The sequence below is a fragment of the Lotus japonicus genome, chromosome 1 (genome assembly GCF_012489685.1).
Source record: "Lotus japonicus ecotype B-129 chromosome 1, LjGifu_v1.2".
In the NCBI taxonomy this organism is placed as follows: Eukaryota; Viridiplantae; Streptophyta; class Magnoliopsida; order Fabales; family Fabaceae; genus Lotus; species Lotus japonicus.
This window is the reverse complement of record NC_080041.1, coordinates 93,557,471-93,571,000: the sequence shown is the minus strand read 5'-3', so window position 1 is coordinate 93,571,000 and position 13,530 is coordinate 93,557,471. Positions and strand designations below refer to the sequence as shown.

The 13,530-nt window shown below is 33.7% G+C and overlaps 1 protein-coding gene across 4 annotated transcripts; it reads left to right on the top strand.

The window, feature by feature from the left end:
* Positions 1-599: 599 nt before the first annotated feature.
* LOC130727928 (putative serine/threonine-protein kinase) lies at positions 600-6,064 on the top strand. Of its 4 annotated transcripts, XM_057579230.1 has the most exons (7): positions 600-812; positions 1,798-1,901; positions 2,006-2,216; positions 2,594-2,831; positions 3,539-3,689; positions 4,369-4,629; positions 5,645-6,064. In XM_057579230.1, exons 1-7 carry the CDS (start codon positions 608-610, stop codon positions 5,648-5,650), a joined length of 1,176 nt encoding a protein of 391 aa, XP_057435213.1. In that variant the 5' UTR covers positions 600-607; the 3' UTR covers positions 5,651-6,064. The 4 variants fall into 4 exon arrangements, with proteins under 4 accessions (XP_057435213.1, XP_057435212.1, XP_057435214.1 ...); XM_057579229.1 differs by lacking the exon at positions 5,645-6,064 and having other exon boundaries at positions 4,369-5,020; XM_057579231.1 differs by lacking the exon at positions 5,645-6,064 and having other exon boundaries at positions 602-1,160; positions 4,369-5,020.
* The last annotated feature ends 7,466 nt before the right edge of the window (positions 6,065-13,530 follow it).

Here is a 13,530-nt window from a genome sequence, read left to right as displayed (position 1 = left end):
TTCATCGTTACTGCCAACATCACATGTGTTGCTGCCACCACTACTACCACCCTAATGCCGCAACTGACACTTTCGCCATCACCACCATTGCTATGCCGCCGTCGCCAATCTCTATCGCCATCACCACTACCGTAGCCATCGCATTGCAGTCGCCACCATCGCCACATTGCCACCACCACCACTACCATTGTTTTTCACCTTCGTACTTTCAATTACTTTCGTTTTCCTCAGAAACATTTTTTTTATTTTTCTATTTTGGTCATATTTTAAAAAATATTTAAAAGAACATTTTCGAAATATTAATTAAACCATATCTTCAACTTTATTATGTTTTAAATGAAAATAGGAACCAGGTTGTAAGACTTTGCTAAGTCGCTCAGCAAGTATAATTTTTCTTTTGGGTTCTTGTCTTTTTCCTAAATTTTGACTTAGTTTTCTTGTTTGCTTGACAACACTCCTCCTTCTATGGCTGCTTCCTATATAATACTTATTATATTCCATTATTGGTTTTGTCAAGCAAAGTAAACTGCAAAAGAAAATAAAAAAACAGAACATAAAGAAAACAATATGTCACTTTCAGATTTTTGCCCCACACACACGACACTGAATGTTTGGTGTCCTTCCTTTCTGGCGAATCTATATCTTTCCCATTTCTTTTTCTGAACCATATATGGATTCACACGTTCCTCTAAACCTTCCAATCTTGGTATCACTCATAAACTATAAAGGGTTTGGTGACCTTTCTCTTTCTCAGAGTACAACAAATCTTATCTTTTCAATGTTTCTCTACACTACAAGTTTCAAGCTTCAGGGTAGGAATTTGGGGTCTAACAGTGTCTCAACTCATTCTGTCGAAAACCCATGTTTTTTTTACCCGTTTAATGTGCATATAGTGCTGTTCTAGGGTCCAAGTTGCTTCGTTATTTTCCAAGTTAATCAATTTATGTTTCTTGTTTTGACCCACCTTGGTAGTTGATATGTGTGATCAAAATTGAGGAATAAATGCATTTAGAAGGTTTAGGTTAGCATAAGAGACTGGAGCTAACATAAGAGACTGGAGCTTGTCACAGCCATGATTGGCCGTTGCTTTGGTGTCTTGAATTGCTGTAAAGCGAGGGGTGAGCATGCTGACCAGCCCCATGAACACGGTACAGAAAATTGTATGATTTTAAATCTGCATAATTGGTAAAAAAAAAAATCATCAATGTGAGCACAGGTTGTTGACTTTGTGAATGTGATTTTCTGTATTTTTTTTTCCTTTTCAAATGCCAATAAGTATAACAATGGTTGAAATTGCAGTTCTATTGAGTAGTGATTGTATTTTCAGGAAATTTGTGTGTGTTCTTTTTATCAAATCAGACATGTCAGAACCTGGAGACAACACTGTAAAATTGTTTCAACTTTCAAGGTTTCTGTTGAAACTGGGGTTGGGATGGAGAGTTGAATGTTGTTGGCATTTAACTTTAGGTTTTCATAATTAACCTTGGTAGTTTGGTTAAATTCCTCAGGAAAGGAACATAGCAAAACTTAGCATTGGTTAATGAGTTTTTTAATTTATTTTAGGCTTTCTGCTTGCTGGTAGTGTTGAGTTAAAACTAAACGGATTGAGTAATGTTATATCCTCTTACAAATAGAACTTATTGCAAATTAAATAAGAAAAATACACATGTATCTTATTCCAGGCGAAACTTGTCTGGATACATAACTGCGTTCTTGATTTTTTGTTGTGTTTACTGTTTGGAAAATTTTGTATTCTGTAATTTGCTTGTGTAAGATTTATGTGTCTGTGATTGACAGTGACTGCAACTAGAAACTTTAGCTATAACTCACTGAGATCAGCAACTGGAGATTTTCATCCTTCATGTAAAATTGGTGGAGGAGGTTATGGAGTTGTGCACAAGGTGAGAGTCATGATCATCATTTTTATTGGTCGTATTGCTCACCATCCTTAAACAAAATTCAAGAGTCAAGACATTTCTTTGCTGCTTGTCATTAATATTTGCAGGGAGTTCTAAGGGATGGTACTCAAGTTGCTATCAAGTCTCTTTCTGTCGAGTCTAAGCAAGGAGCACGTGAATTCATGACAGAAATTGATATGATCTCAAGTATACAACATCCAAATCTTGTGAAGCTAATTGGCTGCTGTGTTGAGGGTAGACATCGGATATTGGTTTATGAATTTATGAAGAACAATAGCCTTGCGAGTTCTTTGCTTGGTAAATACCAGAACAATTTAAACATGTGTTTGAATATGAATCTTTTCCAATTTCAACGGTTGTTCAACCTTTCCATTTTTTATCATGGTTCATGATCATATAATCTGTTAAGGATTCTGTCGCTTCCTAAATTATAATCATCTCCCTGTTTGAATGAGACTCACGTGGCCAGTATCTCTGGTTAATGTTGGGGTACATTGTATATTAAAGATTTTGAAGGGGAAAGGGGAGAGTTTTGAAGCTTAGTATGACTTCTCTGTCTGGTTGGGGTTAAGTGACGTCACGGGTTGGATATGCATTGTGCTACTGTGTAAATGCTCAATTAATTGAAGTGTTATTTATGAATTGGCTTGTGCTAATGGAGAAAATTTTTACAGGTTCCAAAAGTAAACTTGTTGCTCTGGATTGGCCGAAGAGAGCTGCTATTTGCCGTGGTACTGCTTCTGGTCTTTGCTTTCTTCATGAAGAGGCTCAACCAAACATTGTTCACAGAGATATCAAGGCCAGCAACATATTGCTGGATGAGAACTTTACTCCAAAAATTGGGGATTTTGGCTTTGCAAAGCTTTTCCCTGACAATGTCACTCATGTTAGTACTCGTGTTGCAGGAACAGAGTAAGCAAAAATGCATAGTTTTATATTAATAATACCATATTGGGTGATTATTGCTTGTAAATTAGTTAAGTCTTTCTATACCTTTTTCATAAGGTTGTTTGAATTTCATAATTTATCTTAAGACATATTTTTAGAGAAAGAAAATATCAGTGGCTAAATTTTGTGGTTTCTTTTGAGTTCTTATAGACAACTTGAGTACCTTTTAGGTGGCTAGGTTAACCACTTATGTTTCTATTCATGTGACATAATGAAATCACTCTTACTTAATTGTGTCTAAAATAGACATAGTAATATGCTTCAAAACAACAGGTTAATCATCTTGATGTGCGCTGCTAGTATTTCTGTCTTTATTATTGGTTAATAAGTATTTAATTGTTACATAAATACATCTTAGAATTTGGACTAGGTAATTCAACTCCATATGCTAGCTTGTAAGGTAAGGATGGCCAAAGCCTTAATTAAATCTGAAATAATAGTGGAGAGGAATGTTTTATCAAGCTAGAAGTGAACTCTTCTTTCCAAAAGAAAAAACTGTAAAGTAATTGTTTGCAATCCCCTATATTTTTTGGGCTAGATTAGCATTTTTGCAATGTGGAGACCTAAGACATATCTGATCTTCACTCAATTTACTAGTATGGGTAAACCTGTGGATCTTTGGAGACTTGGCCATATCATATAAACCAATATTACTTCTTTTGTCTGTGCAGGGGATATCTTGCACCAGAATATGCACTTCTCCGACAGCTTACAAAGAAGGCAGATGTATACAGTTTTGGAATTCTCATGCTTGAAATAATAAGCGGTAGAAGTAGCAGCAAAGCTGCATTTGGAGATAATCTCTTGGTTTTGGTGGAATGGGTATATTTCTGGATTCTTAAGTATCGATATTGATTTGATGCATGCTAGGATCTTAGCTTAACGTCTCTAATTTCGTGAGACGTAGGGGCACATAAAGATGAATAAAGTCATAATTTAGCTAAAAGAGGGCTTGAGAAGGGTTTTCAGCCAACCACTTCAAAACCTCATGTGCAAAACAAACTATAACTGAAATTTGACCGAGAAAAGACTGCTGGAAAAAAAATTAGTAGACTGATAACTGATAAACAATTTCCCAGTTGGCAGCAGCTCATTTATGAATTGCTTCCTAAATTCATATGATTTACATCAGGCCTTTCCGTCTTCATAGGTTGAACTTATTCAGGAATTTTTAAAAAGTCTATAAGTCAACAAAAAAAATCACTTTATAATCTGAAAATGTATTATCTTGTTGACATTTCATATTAGATTTTCATTGGTCATAACCAAAAAAGTGGCAATTCATGGTGTATAAGTGTATTCATTCTTATAGTTTTTCTGGTTGCTATACCTGGTGAACCAGAGAACTTTCTTCTTCTTCAATAAAATTCTTCTTTCAGTTCTCTTCTCTTCTTAACCAGTTCTTATCAGCCATGTAGCTAAAAAGAAAATGGTATTTTTTTTGTTGAGCATAGAAGTTGCAAAATCTTTATTTCTCCTGACATGGCATTCATGTGTGCAGGCTTGGAAGCTGAAAGAAGAAAATAGGTTTCTGGAGCTTGTTGATCCAGAATTAACTGAATATGATGAGAACCAGGTGAATCGGTTCCTCATAGTTGCTTTATTTTGCACCCAATCAGCAGCTAAGCATAGACCCGCCATGAAGCAAGTGTTGGAAATGCTTTCCAAGGAAGTTCATCTTAACGAGAAGGCATTGACTGAGCCTGGAGTATACAGATGGCATAACTCTGGTGGTTCTTCAAATGAGACATCATCTTCTCAGGTAATCAAGTACAAAAAATCTGATAATCCACATGAAACCTCAACCAACCTTAGTGGTACAGATATTGTGTCAGAGATGATTCCTAGATGATCGTTACATATTCACAAGATGTTGGGTTCATGTTTCTTGGATGTGATGTGATCTTACTTAAAGTTGTTTTATTTGTTAGCTTGTTTTAGTTAGGAATTAGGATCCATGTGGTTCCAAAGGGGAACATGAGATCATTTAGTATTTCTTGTGTGCGTGCATGTGCGTGTTTGTGTATTTGTACTTTGCTGTATATCTTATTTTTTGTTTTGGTCAACTGCTGTATATCTTTCTAGTGATGAATCTATGATACTGAATCTTATTTCTTATATTTTTATGTACCAAATGAAAAAAAAATTATTTATTTATTTACTTTTTACAATGCTTATTGGTTCCTACGATGCACTACTCTGCATCTTCTTCTCTCCTGCTTGTATGAGACTTCTTCAAACCTTGTTCTACATTGATAATGTCCAACAATATCCAAGTCGTTCTATCGAATGGGGTCAAGTTATATTGAACACTAGACATCCTTGGACTTCATAAAAATATAATTCAGTGCCTTCACTGTAAACTTAAGTAGCTCCCCCTCCCCCCTTGAGGTTGTCGTATGTTTTTCTCTACTCCATTTAATTAGGTTATCTTTGGTTTGATTGATTCATTTTTCTCGTTGGATCCTTCATTTCTCCTTTTATCATATAGTTAACAATGTTTAGAGAACTTTTCTAACTTTTGCTCATTAGGTACTATTTTCACTTTCTTTCAAGTGAGTGTATTCAATCCTCTCTTGTGGGGCATTACCACTGATTTTAACTATCTAATCGAATTGTCTTTTGAGTTTCATAGACATTTTGTAATCTCAAATTTCGCATTGAACCTTAATGTCCTTCACCAAAAGTTGAATGCTGTTATCCTTGTTAATTTCCTCAGCACTTTTCTCCATTTCATGACATACTGAACTTGCTTTATGTTATATCCACGGCTTAAGGTTTAGAGTACCTTGTCAAGGGTGGGTTGTTGGAGGCTTAAAGTGCAGTAGCAGTGGGCAGTGACACTCGTGCTTCGTTTGATCTTTTCCTGGAAATGGGAGAAATGGAAGGCAGAGGAAGGATAATGTGAATATCAATGCATTTTGAAAAGGGAGTGGACTGAAAATAATTCATGGGTCTCGCACAAAGTGCTAATAGGAGATTTTTTCAGTACTCCTGAAGTGCATACTCGTCCATCTTAAAGCATGATACTCACATGGATGGTAAGTTATTTTCAAAATTAACTTTTTTTTTTTCTAAAATTAGAGAAAAACAAGAAGATAACTATCACATTGTGAGAGGGATGTATTCAGTACTACAGGAGTAGTGATAAATTTGCTTAGTGTTGATATCATAATACAAACATTTTACATTTGAGATATTTTTGTTAATTTATTTATACACATTTTCTTTCCTCTTACACTCTACACAGTCAAACAAGAGAAGAAACAAAAAATAGTTCTCATTTCTTCTATTTTATTTCTACTAAACAATCAAAAAATCATCAAGTTTGCTACCATTTGTTTCTCATTTTCCTTCTCTTTACTTTTACCTCACATTCTTTAACAAAATCAGAGTGTTAATGTTCCCTTGAAAAGTGATATGTACAGTTACATGCCCTTAAGGTTTAGGTTCGATTCTTGTGGGGATCTTTATCGCATTGAGAGACTTTAAGTTGATGTTGGTGGGGAGGATCTCAAATCTGACTTTGGTCCATATGCTCCATGTTTCTAGCCAAGGCTGTTACCATTGTTCAATAGGGAAGCATCTAAACCTTGTCTTTGTTGATGGATTTTTCAATCTCTGTCAACAACATCCGGGGCAAGTTGATGGGATCTTATTCAGAATATTGTACATAAGAAACATGTCAGAGTTAGAGACTTAATCCTTTACCCCTAGTCTAGGCATGATCATATTTTGCCTCTACCTCCTTCTTGAGACTCTCTTTCACTCCCTTCAGTAGGAGTTCCATCCAGCAATACTGAAGCAGAATCAAGTTTCTCATTTGTTGCTTTAGATGTCTAGATCATTGTATTGCTGACAAGTGTGGTTTCTTTGGCTTCCTCTTTCGGATTGAGCTTTGTTCTATATGGAAGTATGTCTTACATCGTTTATGGGTCTCAAGTGCCTTGAACCTCTCTTCAGTTTTGTCCATGTGTTGCATTATGAGGTTTCGCATGCTAGACTTCCTATAGCATTGGTCTTGTGCAGTGTCTTTTGATTCATATCTATCTTCTTCAACCCTCCTTCTTCACCTTTAAGCACCAGCACGCCTCAGAAAGAGAATTCCTCAAGCAAAAAATAACATGAAATACACTTGCACGGTAGCAGGAAGAAATTTCATCTAGGAATCCACTTTAGAAAGTGCGGTTTCAAGTTCTTCGATATGTAGTTCAATGGATTCCTTTTTAACATCTCCCTTGGGTTCCTCCAACAGATCAACAACATTGTGCATTAGTGTACTTTTTAGATATAGCTCCACCTGAGGGTATCTTTCACAAATGTCATGCAACACCACTTGCATTTCTTTGAGGTTACTGAATTGTATGCGTCAGTCTTCTTTTAATCAAATCATGATTGATTTCATTTTTAATTATTTACATATTTATAGGTATGAGTATGACCATTGAAAAAAGTCAGTCATATATACTTATTTATTGAATTATTATCTTACCTTGGCTTCAAGGTTACTAAAAAAAAACTTCGTTTATATATTAAGTAAATATATATTAAGATATGATAGCTTCTCCCTATAGTAGGCAATTAAGGAATTCTATTACTTTCATGCAACTTTTTTCTTAAACTGCTCATTAAATTAAGACTAAATCAAACACTCATCGGGCAACAAGTCACGAGTTACAAATTCCATAACGGCCGGTGGAACATTCTCCACCTAAACACATTGGTCAAAATCTAAAGCATTACGAGCTAAAAAGTCTGCTACATTATTACCAGTACGATGAACAAAACTTAAATCAAGAAAATTAAAGCTAGATGACATAGCACGAGCCTTACTTTCATGCAACTTACATAACTATAAAATATATTGTAAAATTGGGAGATGAACGAGGAGAAATGAACAATGAGGAATGAAAAAAAGGGACAAACAAGAAGGCGGATGGGACAACTAGGATAATCAAAGGATAAAATGAGTGAAAATAAGAGGTTGGGTTGCAACGTTGAAGATAAAAATGACTATTTTCTAGGGTTTTAGATTCTAATTGTATATGACTCACTCACTAATATGGTGTTTGGATGAAGGTGGGGAGAAGGTTTTCTTAAACTTATCTTATTTGGTTTAATTTTTAGAAACTAAAAGATTTCACACAGGTTTAAACCTCTCCAAACTCAATTTTGACATTCCTGCTGAGAACCCAACAACTCAAACCAAGTATAATTTCCCCATTAAGCTCATCACCATCACCATCACAATCACAATTTTCTTCAAAATATTGTTCATCATTATCATCTCATAATAATAATAATAATAATAATAATAATAATAATAATAATAATAATAGTAGTAGTAGTAGTAGTAATAAATATTATTATTATTATTATTCTTATTATTATTATTATTATTATTATTATTATTATAATTAGTGATAGTGATAGATCCAAAACTTGAGTAACCAAAAAAAAAGATCCAAAACTTGAGCCATGGGGGTAATTTTATTTTTGGTTTTAACGAAGGTATTCTCATAGCTGACAGTCAAAAATGACTAATCAAATACTCCATTATCAGTCCACTAAGCCGTAGGGACGTACCAATATGAGTTTTTTACACTCACAAGAGTTGATAATTGAACAAGCAACAATTTGGGGACAAAGTACAAAACTGAAATATCAATTCACTTAGTTTTATGAGATACATGAGATACATACACATACTATAAACAAGTAATAAAATATAGAGTAAATTACACTCCCCTCCCTTAAGGTTTGCCAATATGACACTCAGCCCCATTCTTAATTAAAATCTACACTCCACCCCACCTATTCTACCAAGTTAACTACATCTTAAAAGATGCTCACGGAATATTCTCTTTAATTCCAAACTAATAGATTTAAATTTTCAAATAATAAAAAAATCTTTTATTATTATTTTTATTTAAAAAAGTTTAAGAAATTTACGATTAATATTTTTATAATAATCTATTTTAAACTATTTACTGTATTATATGTTGACGAAAGCTACAAATATTCTCACAATATAATTTATGATATTATATGACTTTTTTCTTCATAAAATTCATCTTGGATTATATAATTTCAAGATATATGAATTATATTTTAATTTTATATTGATACATTGAAAAGATAAATTGCAACTGCCCATACCCAACTCATATATCCCCAAGCTCTTACCACTTGAGCTATCATTGGAGGACATACAACATCATGTGATTGAGATTACTAAGAATTTAAATCCATTTTTTTGAGATATAAAACTATACCTCATTCAGTTATTCTAGTAGACCAAGCACCTCACGTAATAATCATCTGTTATTTGTTGCATTTCGCATTTTATTTGCTAAGATAATATTGCATGTTGCAAGTGCAACCAATCTATGAAGCTAATAATATACTAATTGAGAAGGTGACTAGAACAATCATAAATTTGTTTTTGGGCTTTTCATTGGAATAAATATCATCTAATTAATCATGAAATTTTGTTAGTACAATTAATCATGAAAATAAGTTAAAAGAAAAATAGAAGTATTTGTTTAGTCTAAATTTATATTTGTAAACTTAAATGTTATTGATATTCCTATACAACATTGTGAAAATATTTAATTGTAAATATCTTAAACTTCTTGAAATAAAAGTAATAAACCGAATTTTTTAATTTTATTATTATTTAAATATTTAAATTTATTAGTTTGGAATTAAAGAGAATATCCTGTTAGCATTTTTTAACATGTAGTTAACTTGTTAGATTGAGTGGGGTGGAGTGTAGATTTTGGTTAAGAATGGGGTTGAGTGTCATTTTGGCAAACCTCAAGGGAGGGGAGTGTATTTTACTCTAAAATAATATATATGATAAAAGTTATTTTATTTAATATTCTTAGTCAAACATTAAATGTGATAGCGTATATATTTAATTAACATTATGGTTTTCTTCTATCTAACGTTCATCAAGTAAACACAGTGCGTATTAATTGTTGTTGTTCATTCTTGTCACGTTTGGTTCCATATGTTCTATCATGTCTAGTTCCTATTACAAAATACTAATATGTTTTACTTAAGAGCCTTTGTCATGTTCACATTAAAATTATAATAAACACCGAACAGAGCGCAAATGTCATGTCCCATTCACTTTTCTTTTTAAGATTGCCAATTACTCGAAGGTAAATGGAGAGCACATCCTTTTAGTCTTTTACACTAATATAATGATTATTAGATTTTATATGATAATTATTATAAAATAATATATATGGAAAGAAGTTATTTTATGTAATATTTTAGCCAAACATTAAATGTGATAGGGTAATTAGCATTATGGTTCGCGTGAATTCAATAATAGACGCCTGTTGGCATTCTATCCTTCCTTCTCCTTTCAAGGGTCTATCCGAAAAGAGAAAGAGAATTCAGTACTTCTTGGTCGTGAATATCTGGACAAACCGCCCCGTGGATCTCTTTGGTCGATATCGTCACTATCATTACTATCATCAATATCGTCAATATCGTGACTATCATCAATATCGTCAATATCGTCACTATCATCAATAAGAAAACCCTTAGGTTATCTTACTGGTGGTTTTAAAAAACCTCGCGAATTGACTTGGGTTACTGGTGTGGTTTTGGGTGTATTGACCGCATCTTTTGGTGTAACTGGTTATTCATTACCTTGGGACCAAATTGGTTATTGGGCAGTCAAAATTGTAAGGTAAGCGTCATGTAGTAAGAGGAGTGGTTATGAACCCTGTATAGACCACCCCCATGGGGGGGGGGGGGGGTGAAGGGAGGGCCCCTATTGGTAGAAAAAAAACCCGTAACTCCTTCTCGAGACATTTTACTTTTCTTCATCATGTGGAAATTGGAATTAATTCCCGTTTATCTACTTTTAGCCATGTGGGGGGGGGGGGGGGGAAGAAACGTTTGTATTCAGCTACAAAATCTTCTTGAGGAACAAGCGGGCTATTTCTTTGCAAAATTGTGCTCAATTTCATATGTGGCAATTCCGCCAAGATCTCTTCGTTAGTTGGGGGAAGAAGCAGCCGCACGAATCAGATTTTTTAAGGAACATATCGAGAGAGAATTGGATTTGGTTAGACAGATCATCATACTTACGTGCATCATTAACCAATGGGATTGTAAAGCGGGTACTAATATTACAGATTGATGCATTTCGGTTAAAAGACCCGAAGTAGCAAAGCCTTGGGTAAAAATAACACTAGGTGCAATTACTGTACTTAAATCGTTTTTTTGTTTTTTAAAATGCGGAACCATATAAAAAATCGAAAAACCCTTTTTTTATTTAAAGTGATTGGTGTATTTACTCCAATGATACTATTGTTCCGGACCATTATGGAAGAAGATTCGGATAAAATATGCACTTCTTGGGGAATGAAAAAAATCGATCTACTTTGATTTGGTATTTTGGTTTAAATTTCCTTATTCCTCGATACTCAATTAAATCTTCTTTTTGAAAAATGGAATTGAATTCAAAGGTATCAAATAGAGAATGATACTCTGAAACATAGAACTAGAATGAAATACACGATCAACCAACATTTCTCAAATTTGAAAAAAAAAGAGTCAGAAGAAATGGTTCGATTCTCTTATTTTGATTTCTCGAACCGAGAGATCTATGAATCGGGATCCTAATGCATATAGATACAAATTGTCCAATTAATCCGAATGATTTGTTATTAAACCATGGTATTTGATTTGCCAAATACATAATTATTGTAATTAATTATCTTGAGGCATAAGGATACTAGATTATCCAGTATAAAAGATTGAAAAATCATCGCAAACCTCTCTTTTCTTTTCTATTGCAATTTTTGGATTATTATTGCAATTTTTGGATTATTATATGATAATTTTTCAATTTTTTCTTTCTATTTCTATCAATATGAAGGAATTATTTCATTATTGTTCACAAATCTTTCTTTTATTATTTTCTTATTGAACACTTTCTTTTTCTTTTTTATTTCTTCCATCATTCCTTAAGTTTCCTGTAGAATCTAACCCATTTTCTCATTGAGCGAAAGGTAAAAAATAAATCAGATTGATTTTTCGATCAAAAGTACATAGAGTTTGAATCAATAGAGAGCCCTTTCACGAATCTTAAAATTTAGAATAAAACAAGTTTCGAGAGTCCCTTTCCTGTGCTCGCTTCCACTGTAAAAAGCAGTTTCCAGTTTTCTCCTATCAACAAAACCGAATATAGTATTTCAATTATCTTTCTTGCAGATCCAGGCGACACCCGAATTGGATCAGTTTCTCCTCAACAAATATGTGCTTGGGCAACAAAGATCCTACCTAATGGAGTATTAGGATCTCTATAAGCATTTGCAATTCTTGTAATAGCTATGTTGAGTTTTCTATTCACATAATTCATTTTTTTTTCACATTTATCTGTAATTCTTCGATTCTTCGAGGCTTACCGTCTATTAATAACTTTGGAAATCCCATATAGATTATGACTTGAATCAGATCGATTCTTTTTTGAATCTTTATCCGCTTTTTGAACAGGGTTCTATGGTCGGTCCGCGACCCCTGGATGCCGAAGGCGTCCTTGGGGTAATCTCGTAGTTCCTACGGGGTGGAGACGATGGGGTCGGTCCATGGATTTTCGTTCCTTTTGCCGCATTTCGCTCAAACAATAATAATCCATTTATTGACAAATTTCATTCGAAAATTATGCAACATAAATTTTTTTTATTGGATCAAGAATTCCAATTTTTTAAGTATAAGTAAAGGATCCATGGAATAAAGATATAGAAAGTTTATTTCTAATCGTAACTAAATCTTACATTTTTATATGAATAATACCATCGATAGGTATTTCAACCGAGATATCGGGCATTAGCTCGTTGTTTCGTTCTCGAATTGATCGGAATAGAAATGGAATAATGAATCTATTTCTTCGCTTTTTTGCTAATAAATTCGAAGTATCGGGGGAAATAGTAGGATGCATAAAATGACAATGATCCGGACATAGTCGTACTTGATTATTACTTACTACAAGTGAAGGAGATACACGATTTAAATAACGGAAAATCCAATATTTTAAAATTGTATCTAAAATCACTGGAAAAGTACAAACAAGACCAGATATAATTTGATCATTCTGAATAAATCCAAAATCTTTATAGACGGACCCAATCAGTAGTTCCCAACCATGAGTCGAATGGAACCCTATACATAAATCAGTTATTTAGCCACTATGTTCACAGAAGCAATAACCGTAAATGGACCGGAACAGTTAGGAAATATTCAAGTGCCTAAAAGAGCCAGCTATATTCGAGTAATTATAATTCCATATTAATTCAAACCAACCCATATGCTCCCATTTTTAGTAATATTCCGGCTAAAAGCATACAAGTGCTGTAATGGGCCTCTCCGTGTGTATCCGGTAACCATGTATGTAAGGGTATAATCGGTGATTTGACAGCAAACGCAATACGAAATTTCTTCTATCTAACGTGCACCGAGCAAACACAACGTACAGAATTGTCGTAGTTCATTTTTGTCAAGTTTCGTTCCATTTGATCTGTCATGTCCAATTTCATAACAAAATACTAGAATGTTTTACTTGAAAAGTTTTTGTCCAGTCGACACTAAAATTATAATAAACACTGAACAGAACACAAATATCTTGTCCCGTTCACCT